The following is a 12,372-nucleotide window of genomic DNA, read 5'->3' as shown; positions in this document are numbered from 1 at the left end:
CGTTGATCTTGCTTCTCTTTTTCATTATCCAATGGAAATCTCGCTTCTTTCTTAGCAATAAAGGGCTCCTCTTCTCCCATTTGCGTTGTCAGTTTTATGAGTCACGACAACGACTGTCTTCGGGATCCGATCCAAGCAGCTAACATTTGGTGATCCATTCAAGAGGCTTTGAGAAGAAATCATTTTAGGCCCAATTAATTGTGATAGCCCAACGTTTTTTAAGTCAAGAAAGTAACCCATTTGCAAATCGATTTTTTCACTCGTTGAAGTTGTGTTTTTTGGTGGGACACATGGCTTAAAATGCCCTGTGCATACTGAGGACGTGGAGGAAGGAGGAGAGAAGCAAGTCTGTTTTATTGTATAAGATTTTTAAGTAGTTAAACAACAATTTTGTGTTTATACACGCATATACTTCACATGGCATGCATGTGTTGAGATATAAAGACGAAGGCAAAGGAGTAAGAATTTGAAGGTATAGAGAAAGAGAGAGAAGAGAGAGGATCAATGCTGATAAAGAGAATAGAGCTTTGTATCGAAATTGTGAAGAGAACAATGGATTGCGTGGTGGTGGTAGCTGAAGCCGCGAGAGACTTCTTTAGCCAAGCTCCTCAGGCTCCGCCGGCTCTCCTCCGCCATGGCCCCTATTATCACTCCATCTCCTTTCAGCCTTCCGCTTACATGATTGGCTATCTTCCCTGAGATTGTAGCTCTTTGTAATATTTCTGTAAATAGCAAATTAATGTAAATTCTTCTTTTCCAAGATGATTTTTTTTTTGATAAAGGATTTATCCAAGATGTATTTTTTTTTCCAAGATGTATTATACGGATCTAAACCTGGTCGGTGGTGTTGCAGCAGCTTTGACACAAACCACAAAGCTACATATCCAAGTTATCTTGTATACTACGTTGTTATAATTAATCACGTCTCTTATTTCACCTCAGTTTCCGAATTGTTTTTGTATGTGGGTTTAATTTGCTTTGTGTTGTGGTTTTCCTCTTTGACTTTGTTTTCTGGTTTCTAATATTAGAATTCGATGTGGAACTAAAAATAAACGTAAGAACTAAATGTAAATATTGATATGAAATGGGATGATTATCTATCATATGCCATTTCATGAAACTACATTGGCCTCTCCAAAGGAGTTATCTTCATCATTATAACACATTTCTTTGGATTTTGAAGTTTTCGTCTTCATCTTTTTCCGTTGTAAATAACTATAATCAAGACCCAATTAAAAAAATAGTTATAAGAGAGTTATAAACATATGCTAGTATATAAAAATACAATACAAGAAACCAGTGTTTTTAAAACCAGACCGGCTAGCGAACCGGAAATTTTTTGAGTCATGGGTCATTGTGGTTTAACCGGGTATGAACAGAGTTCGATCGGGTTTACTAAGATTAAACTAAATTTAATGATATTTTATAAATAATATGCATATTCTTTAAAAAAATAGATCATATCAAATAAAATATTTAAATAGCCATAATGTGTAGAAAAACTTAAAAATAACAATTAAAATCTAAAATCAATATGAAAAACACATTTAAACTTTATTCGCAGATCTTATAACACTCTAAATCTTCATCACCTTTTAAAAGAAAATTATAAATACACATTAGGTAAAAATTATATTTTGAAATACAAATTTCACAAACATGAAATAAAATTTAAACAAAGTGAAAACTAGACAAAAACAATATCTTGACGTGAATATTAAACTTTGTGGATCTTATAATTTATGAGTTGTAGAAACGAAAAAAGAAAAAGACGAAAGACAATACTTTATTGATATTTAATAAATCTTATTTTTACTTAAAAGGAAGAAAATTAATTGTTTCATAAATAAAATTTTGGTTTATATACAAACCGGGGTTTGGCCGGTTCATTGGGTCGCCGGTTTTCGGGTTTTTGACGGTTGGATAGTGTTTTTAAATGGTTTGATTTTAGTTGGGTTTTAGTATTAACCCAAACCGAATTATTTTTGGTTCATGGTTCAACCCGGTCCGACCACCGGTTCGGTCTGGGTTTAAAAACACTGCAAGAAACTTAACATAAAGTCTTCGATTTTTTCTCTTTCTCTTATTCCTTTATTTAGAATTCATAACATATTTTACTACCTCCAGTATTTATAATACGTTATCAGAGGGGAGAAAATTACTGTAAAATATATATGAAAGTTCTCAAACCTTCCCTATATCAAGTATGTACGCCAATATGGACTACCTGTTTTGGAGAAAGAATACTATTAGGAAACCAGAAGATGATAGAAACCCTTATCCCTGAATAATCTAGTATATTTGGAAGGCAAGGAATGATAAGCTATTCAGGAGTATAGATAGGATCCCATTGGAATTAGTCAGATATGCAAAGAGTGAGTGTGAGGCCTGGTATAACGCAAAAAGATTCTATACCTATTCCTCCACAGGCACCAATTGTTGGAGAAACACAAGCCTTAAGCTTGGATAATATTTGTTTAGTGGATGGTTCATGGACCTCCATAGGTCAATTCAGCGGCATTGGATGGGTTTGGAAGGATAGCACGGGAAAGATCCAACTTATGGGGACATAGAACTTAAGGAGGCGTGAGACAGCATTACAGTCGGAACTGGAAGCGCTAAAATGGGCAATGGAGAGCATGCTTCAGCATTCAACTTGTTAAAGATTTGAGACAGATTGCAAGGACCTGATTGCAATGATAAAGGACCCCCAAGCATGAACTTCTCAACTGAACTGGAGGTCATTCAAATTCTTCAGATGTGTTATTCGGACTTCAAGATCAGCTACTTGCCAAGAACGCAGAATGAAATTGCTGATTCTCTAGCTAGGAATGCTCGTTCTTTTCATTGATCTCTTTGCTTTATCGGTTGTTCTATTCCGGTCTTGTTATCCAGACCACCTCAAGTTTGAGTAATAGAATAGCTGTTTGTTGCAAAAAAAAAAGATGAATGCAAAATTGAACAAAATAAAAAATAAAATTTCATTTTGAGGAATTAAAAAAAATAAAAAGATATGAATTTTTGTTCATTTTGTTCCTCATCAAAATTACAGAGGGAAACTTTTCTTTATAAATTCATTTTTCTATAAAGAATTTAGAAGAAAAAAGCGAGACTCACCTCTTAATAATTTGACTAAAAATTTAACCTACCTGGTATAAATTTTGAGGAACAAATAATTTACCATAATTTTTTCTTTCGACTTGGTCACCAATTAGAGTCATTATAGTTTGAAATTGATGAAAATATATGTATAAATCATTTAATCTAATTCAGAATTGTTTAAGGATTCATGAATCTCAGAACCATTAATAAACTCTTTAGAAAGTATTTGTAAAAGTCACTGCTTTTATATATTTATTAAATTTTGGTTATACACAGTCAAATATCTAAAGAAGAACAAAAAACACGTTACATCCCCAACAATGATCTAATTTATAGGTAGAATAAAATGTGATATAAGACGATATCCAAAAAAATCGTCTAAAAGTTAAATTCCCGTGCGAGCTCAAAGTCTCTACACAATGATCAAAGGGCAAGTTTCTGCACTTTTTTGTTGATAACTCGGGAGTATCCGACAGGTCGAGTTCGAACCGACTAGTTCCACGAGGCATGTCTACCGGCGTTCAATAGACTTGGTTGCTCGTAATAGGAGTTAGAGATACATGTTGCTGGCCATATATATTTAGTGTCTTCTTACTAGACTTCGCCTACCACTAAACTATCCATGTGTGGTTCACTTTTTATCAAGCCAAACAAGTCTAAATTTATTAAGAACATGTTATTTGCCATAAATCTCCTCCTTGCAGGTTAAAACTATTTAGATCCACCATCCATCGTACCAAAAAGAAATTGAGATCCAAGAACATCCATCATACTAGAATTACACGCATCCGTATTTGTTTTACTAAAACATGCATCAGTTTTTAGCAAGAGGCTTTAAGTAGACAAGAGAAAATTAAAGCCTCTTAAGCCATGATTAACCATGGTCTCTTAACTGGAGTTCTTAGCTTCGGCTAAGAGACGGTTTTTAGCTTTTAATTAAGAAAAGCTAAGAACCGTCTCTTAAATAACATATATAAGAGACATTTATTAGCCGAAAAATGTAAAAAAAAAATTGTCAAATCATGAGTTAAGAACCCCAAGTAAGAGACATGGGTTAATCATACTCTTATGTGCATCGGTTTTTAGCATGATGCTTTTAAGTTCTGGGCGAATCTCCCATAGTTTTTTTCTTCCAAAAATGCTTTTTTGACCAAAAATCAAAGAAGAAAAAAATGATTAAAACCTGTTTCATTAAATAAATAATTATGTTGATGAGAAAAAGAGATAAATAATAATTATACTCATATTTTATAGATATGTAAATATAAATATAAAATTTAAATAAAAATAAAATAAATTATTTTTATTTTTAAAAAATAAACTTTATTCAATTTGAATTTTTTTGACATTTTCCTTTTCTTTTTGAAATTTTCAATTTTTGAATTTTTTCTTTGAAATTTTTTTATTATTTTAAATCTTACTATATATATATTTTAATCATAAACCTCCAAACTTCACCCTCTCAAATTTAAACCTTAAGTTTATATTAGTTAGTTCTAAAGATATAAATGTCTTTTTCAATTTAATGAAATTTATTTTGGTTTTTTTTGACTATTATGTGATGTATCTGTGATAAAAACTTTTCTAAAACTCTGATTTGATATTTCTCTTAAGCTTTTGGAGTCTACCAGTTCACCATCAAAATCATCTCAAAAGTTGAAACTTAATTAATTGATTAGCAAAAGAAAAGTTGAAACTTGCGTTCCATAAAATATTCTATATCATGATGTGTTTTACACATTAGATTAGCTTGTGGTTTTACCTAGAACCGATTTGTACCAGATAATTTATAAATTTTAGTTTTCTGCATATACATATTTGACTTTCTTTATCATATATATATATATATATATATATATATATTTTTTTTTTTTAGAATTAACAGAAATTATATGAACCTTTTTATCTCGATGATATTGGTTTGCGGACTCGTTTCTGTCAACCTCAGAATATATATGTTTTTTTATTTATTTTAAGATTATTATTTTTTTGTCAACATTTATTTTAAGATTTCACTATTAACAAACTTATATTTCTTTTTTTTTTGGAATTCACTTACTCTTTCTTCTATTTCCACTTCTTACCTTCCCTGAAATATTATACCGGTAGGTAAACCATTTACCCTTGACACCGACGAAAGATGACTTTACATCCAAACGTGTACGCAAAACCACAAGTCAACGAAAATATTGAAAACAATTTTTATAGATTAATAATACAAAAGTTTTTCAAAAGAAAAAAGATTAATAATACAATTAAAGAACGTCCAAAGCCAAAAACTTTGGAAGCAACACTCTATAACAAAAAAAATATAACTAATCTCATGTGGATTGGTCATTTTGGTTTAATTTTGAACCGTATAGATATTTATCTGCTGCCTAAATAAGATCCAGTAGTATAATGAAAAAAAAAATCGATAAATGACTAATACGGAATTTATATAACTTTAAAAAATTTATGTCTAAAATTAAAAGGGTTTATAAAGACTAGTATCAGAGGCGCAACCGGTTTCGTATCAGATTGCCTATGTTTCAGATAATATATTAATAGCACATGAGATCTTTTATGGTTTACTGATAAATCTTTTCTATAATAATTATATCTAATCTACTAAAACCAAAAGACAAAATAATATTTGCATATTTTTATGTCGATTCTAACAGATTTTCATTCTTTTCAGACTAACTGTAACCAGTTAATTTATTGTTTTCATTTAAGTATTTTATTACATTCTTACATTCATTTTTCAGTCTTCTAAACTATTCTGTTAATTGTATTTATCACAATAATTTAATGTCATTTATTTTACATATTAACCGTAGTAATTTCATGTGTTTAAATGAAATTATTTTATTAGTGATAAAAATCCAAACCGGTTAACAAAATTATTTTTATTTGTTTACATAATCAGTTAGACATTGACATTCAAGTATATGTTCGGGTATAAATCAATTTTATGGATATTGGATTTTAAAATTAAATTATGTTTGGACATTATAAATTTTCGGATAGGATTTGATTTGGATTCTTCCAAGTCCAGATAAGTTTATATGAACTTAAAATATTTAAATAACTTATATGTTTAAAAATGTCAATAAATAATTTATTAAAAAAAGTGAAAATCTGAATGCATGAAATTGCGGATCAAACTCTAGTAAATATTAAAACATATATGAGTAAAGTTTATAATAGTATAGAATGGTCTTTCTCATTCAAAATCTCTCTAGAAAAACGAGATTCTCGCATGTATAGATAACGTAGATAATTATATGTATTACATCAATTCAGAACAAATATACTTATTGATGATAAATCTGAAGCTACGTTGTTCTACAAAGGTGTCTTCGTCAAATAGATGATTTATTTCCATACTTTTCATATTTTTGCATAAAGCTTTCCTATTATCAAATAATCAGAACAAGAACAAGGTTCTCCGCTGGCCACCCATACTGCCTTAAATGATAAAAATACGTAGTTGCTGCGAGTCTTGTGGAACTAGTCAGTGATAAACCATAGATTTTACCCATTATTAGATATGGTATATAGGTATTTTAAGATATATTTACTACGATATATAATCTATTTAGAGTAATTACAGGTTCAGATACTTACTTGAGGAAAATTATGTATTTGGAGCAGTTTAGAGACTTTTTGAGAGCTTTGCTGGAAACAGAGAAGAAGTCGATTATTGTATCAGAATATCGACCGACGATTACCAAGCACAATCGATCGATGAAAGACTCATTTCATCGATCGATGGCGAAGCCACCCGCGAGTTAATGACAAATTAGAAGATTGCAAGTTTCACAAAAGTTCCAATCTCTGGCCGCCTATTAGGCTATATTATTAGGTTTTTGTATCATTTTAGAGGCAGACTTGCCTAGAAACCTTTTAGACCTAGTTTGGAGAGAAGCAACACACCACCATTGGAGGAAGAGTGAGCTTAGGATTGGAGAGATAGATATGAACTACAAAACAGAGAAGATGTTGAACTCCCTTGCTTTCATTATTCTGTTGTTTACTCTTGTTATTCATTTTATTTAAGTATTATTCAGACCATCGTAACCATGTGCTTTATGAATGTGTCTGAGTAGTCTTACTGTTAGATTTATGTTTCTCATGAGGTTGATATATGTACTGTTAACTTAAACTATTGCTAGGGTGTTTAAAATATAGTTATTCATCTAGTTGTTCTTAAAGCTAAGTCTAGCATTGATCACCCTTTAACTTAGATCTTAGGATTAATTGAGAACGAGCCATTGCTTGACTCAATACCTGAAACTAAACTAGTATGATCTAACTAACTAGATACACACGAGATTTGGTCTAGTAAGTTAGAGAACACAATCAAATATGCTTGTAAAGCTTTCTGGAAGAAGCATCCATCGACGCAACGATAATTCTGTTGATCGATATTTTGAAACGTGTATCAATCGATGTTCTTTACGAATCATCGATCGACACTTTCTCGTGATTAAAATACGAAAGTTGAAATCCGAGATCCAGATTAGATAATCTTATTGATTTTACCTAAGTTTGAGTTCGAGAACAATTAATATTAATAAACCCCTAAAAACCCAAATTAAGTTGTTTACTTATCATACCTAAGAATATACCTGAATCTAGATATTTCCCCAACGGTTAACAACCTCAAATCAAACCAATCGAGCAACTGCCTTGCTCACCATTTCATTTACTGCTTAAAACCTATTAATCTAGCTTTATTTCGAAGACTATAAATCTACTGTGTAATCCTAGAGTCTCTGTGGATTCAATCCCTAAGTACTATATCTGAACCTTTTATTTGAGAGAGTAATTCACTCCTTAGGGTAATTTTAGTGATATCAAATTTTCCGTTGCCGGAGACCCTTTCTTATTACCATTAGATTAAGTTTAGAATTTAGTCTAGATCAAATTTGGCGCCGTCAGCGTCGCCTGCAACACCTTGCATCCTGAACATGATTCTCTCGCAGACGAAAGTTTAAGTCGAGAGGTGCACGCAGTCGAAAGAAGTTTAAAAGATAGACCTTGGTATGCTGACATAGTAAACTATCTAGCTACCGACGTAGAACCCGAAGAGCTAAGAGGTTACCCAAGGAAGAAATTTTTGAGAGAAGTTAGGAGATATCACAGGGATGAACCATACCTTTACAAACATTGCTCTGACGGGATATATAGATGCTGTGTCGCCGAATCTGAAATCCCATATATTTTATTCCAATTTCATGGATCCGACTACACTGGACATTTTGAAACCTTTAAAACGGTAACAAAAATCCTTCAGGCAGGATTCTGGTGGCCAACCATGTTTCGCAATGCTCATGCATTCATAGCACAATGCGACAGATCCCAACGAAGAGGGAAAATCAGCAAAAGACATGAAATGGAACAAAAGTCTATTCTAGAAGTAGAAGTCTTTGATTGTTGGGGGATAGACTTCATGGGTCCTTTCCTTTCCTTGTACGGGAACAAATATATCCTAGTCGCTGTTGATTATGTATCAAAATGGGTCGAAGCAGTCGCTTCCCCAACAAATGACGTGTCTGTAGTTATCAAGCTTTTCAAAAGCATTATCTTCCCAAGATTTGGAATTCCTCGAGTGGTCATTAGTGACGGTGGATCCCATTTCATCAATAAATATTTTTCACGGATTACTCCAGAAGAACGGAGTACACAATAGAGTTGCTACACCTTACCATCCGCAGGCAAGTGGACAAGTAGAAGTTTCAAATCGGCAGATCAAAGAAATCTTAGAAAAGACCGTGGGAACCTCTAGGAGAGATTGGTCTAGGAAACTGGACAATGCACTTTGGGGCTTACCGGACTGCATTCAAAACTCCATTAGGAACAAACCCATTTCACCTACTCTATGGAAAATCATGTCACTTACCGCTTGAGCTAGAACACAAGGCAGCATGGGCTACAAAATTATTAAATTTCGACATCGAACCAGCTGTCGAAAGGAGACTCATGCAACTTAACGAGCTGGATGAAATAAGACACTTAGCCTATGAGAGCTCGAATATATATAAAGAGAAGACGAAAGCATATCACGATAAAAAGATCATCTACAGGCACTTCAAACCAAATGATCAAGTTCTGTTATATAACTCTCGGCTTACGCTGTTTCCCAGAAAACTCTGATCCCGTTGGTCAGATCCTTTCACTGTTGTGGATATCAAACCTTATGGAGCCATTACACTTATAAAAGATAAAGGAGAAGAATTTACAGTGAATGGTCAACGAGTGAAACATTATTGGGCTAAACCGCCAATTAGCTGGCCTTTAAACTTAGGCATTCTTCCTGATAATTAGACAGATCGAACTTTGAGTCGAGCTTAAGACTTAAAATAAGCGCTGAATGGGAGGCAACTCATTTCTAGTTTTAGGATATTTAAGATTTAGTTTTTAAAAAAAGAAATTAATTATCAGAAAACATAACGGCTGTCGATCGACGAAGATATCTCTTCATCGATCGACGGGAAATGAAAAACACGGGCTCACTTAAGTCGACATTAAGTCGACAAAACAAACAAACCCCAAACCCTTCGAAACAACCTCCACTCTTTTTCTCTCTCGTTTCTCGGTAAAATCGGACGATTATTGCACCTAATCCACTTGATTTTCAACTCTCTACCCGTTTAGATCTCTTAATCCACGAATCAACACGGTATGAACACAAAAATTTCTAAATTTTCGTTCTTTTTAGGGTTGAGATAAAAGATGAACTAGAACCGAGATTTTAGGGCTTATATAGATCGATTTGTGTTGATGGAATGATAGAATAGGGATTACGGATCGATTCAACTGATTATTATGCCATGCAAATCGAATTGCATCGAATGGTTTTTGCAGGTTCTCGCGATGGAGATATTGATCGATGATAACCATTTACTTCGATCGATTATAACACTGATATGTCAATCGACATTGACACAGAACCGTCGATCGATATAGACCACTAAACCATCAAACTTCGCTGATTTCATATCTTTCTTTGTGAACTTTGGTTGCAAATGGATGAAAGGAGAACGAAGAGAAGATTTGACACCGGCGGCACCAGTACATCTCCACCCACGCCACCGGTTCGCTACCAACATCATTGGCCAAGAGAGCGCGAGGACGATTCCATCCCACTCTTCGACCACTTTGCTAACCCTCGTGCTGCGGCCAAAAGCTTGGAATGCAAGAACCGTGCGATCAGGGACGAGTGGGACGACTATGACAGCATATTCTACAATGAGTGGCTGAAGGTTTCCATTGAGCCGACGGGATTCGTCGACCCGATGTGATTAGATGGCTAGGCATCAGAGAGGACCTCAAGGACATGTTCGTGGAGCTGGGAATGGGGAACATGGCCACCAACCCACACGTCCTCTACCCGGAGCTGGTCCGTCAGTTCATGGCCACGGTGCAGGTATATTATAACCGCGAGAGAGTGAGGAGAGCCAGTGAGGGTACCTTGACTTTCTTCATCTGCGGCATCCGCTACAGAGTCCCTCTCATGACTCTTTGCACCATCTACGGGTTTCAGAACTCAGAGCTTTAGCGTGCCTCTAAGCCTAGCTTCCCTAGGAGATCGACGTTCTGGGGGCATATGGCTTCTGGCATCTTCCACTCAGGCTCGGCCCTTCAGACAGACATCCGTCACCCGACTCTGCGCTACTTCATGAAGGTCCTTGCCAACACCCTGTTGTGCAAGATGGAACCTAGCAAGGTTCGGGTGCTGGAGCTCACATTGGTCTACTATGCGGTCAGGATCCTTGTTCACATGGAGGATATTGAGGAGCCGGACGACGACACATGGCCCAACCTCGGAGCCCTCTTCGCTGAGCACCTCGTCAAACTCAAAAAAAGTCATTCCAGACATTGGGAACGAAGAAGGAGACGGTATGTAGTCTGCTTACACAGATCTTCAGGCATTGCAGGATACCATTTGATGGGGCTAAGGTTGATGACCAGCTCATCTACCTGGATGCAGCACACCTCACGAGTGCACACTGGCTCAAGGACAACCGCTACTGGAATTTTAGGGATGAGGATGGCACTCACTTGGTAGAGCTACCCCATCGTGCACTCACGGACTTTCCAGGAGGCCTCGCCAGCATCCAGTTTCACCCTAACCCGCTCATCCTCCGTGCTCCATCGACCATGCCGCGCCGCTACACCGTGCAGCGAGCTGGAGGACCTCAGCAAGAGCAGCCAGAGGCAGCACTTCCGCCATTGCCACCTATGCCAGACATGTCTACACGCCCTGAGGGAGATTTCTAGCGCGTTGTAGATGACGCTCTCACCGCCATATAGGCTAGAGTATCAAGATGTCGTTATTCGAGCAGGGCGAGTGTGAGGGCCAGATCACCATCAGCTGCAGGACCATCACGCCAGCGCAGGGGTGACTCCGAGGAGATCACCGACGAGACTACTGATGAGGACTAGTCCTCATATTTCTATCCCTATCTACTTATGTTTTCTTCTGCCCTCGTACTATTAGGATTTCTTCTCGGATTTATTATCTTATGTTATGACTAGAGTTTATCTATCTGCTGATCTTTCATGTGTTTGGATTGTCTACCAGAGCTAACCTGAATGACTGATACTCATATTGTGATGAGTTAGACCCATCAACACGTTGCAGCAAGCGCAGAAATTTTCTGTCTCTGCGCCGTCGATCGACAAAGAGGTGCTTACGTCGATCGACGATCGAGACAGAAGGGTACAAACATTCTTTTCTCTTGTCTAAACATCTAACTTAGTACTTATGATTTATTCTCTAACCAATCTTAGACTGAATATCACTGGAGACAGTGAAATTTAAGTCTGGCGCAGGTATTTACTGATATTAGTTTGCTGCTAAATTCTTATTAAAATATTTTCTAACAACGTTTTCTAAAAACTTTTATCGAGTCAAGAAGGGGATAATAAACTTCTTCAAATTTTTACTTGTTATCTAACCACTCTATAGCGCCACTCTTAGACTAACTGCTGCAGAAAGCACCAGAGATACTAAAGTGGATCAACCTGTCAACTATGACAACACTTGCTGAGAATGTTTGAAGGAACCAATGCTGACCTCCAACCTAACCTGACTCAACTACTTGTCATGGGGCTTGGTATACATGTGATCATATTCTTCAAACAAGTCTGGAAGGTAAGCCATGTGTAGATTTATCACCCTCTCTCTCTATTTCGAAATTCACAATTATATAGATTAATATATATATATATATATATATATATATATATATATATATTATATATATAGAGAGATTT

At 35.4% G+C, this 12,372-nt stretch overlaps 1 protein-coding gene across 1 annotated transcript; it reads left to right on the top strand.

Annotated features, from left to right (window-relative positions):
* The first annotated feature begins 450 nt into the window (after positions 1-450).
* Positions 451-763, top strand: LOC106305648. The gene has a single exon (XM_013742001.1). It carries the CDS (start codon positions 505-507, stop codon positions 697-699), a length of 195 nt encoding a protein of 64 aa, XP_013597455.1. The 5' UTR covers positions 451-504; the 3' UTR covers positions 700-763.
* The last annotated feature ends 11,609 nt before the right edge of the window (positions 764-12,372 follow it).

Source organism: Brassica oleracea, chromosome C7 (assembly GCF_000695525.1).
Source record: "Brassica oleracea var. oleracea cultivar TO1000 chromosome C7, BOL, whole genome shotgun sequence".
Taxonomy (NCBI): Eukaryota; Viridiplantae; Streptophyta; class Magnoliopsida; order Brassicales; family Brassicaceae; genus Brassica; species Brassica oleracea.
The sequence above is the reverse complement of the archived record's forward strand: the minus strand, read 5'-3'. Positions and strand labels throughout refer to the sequence as shown.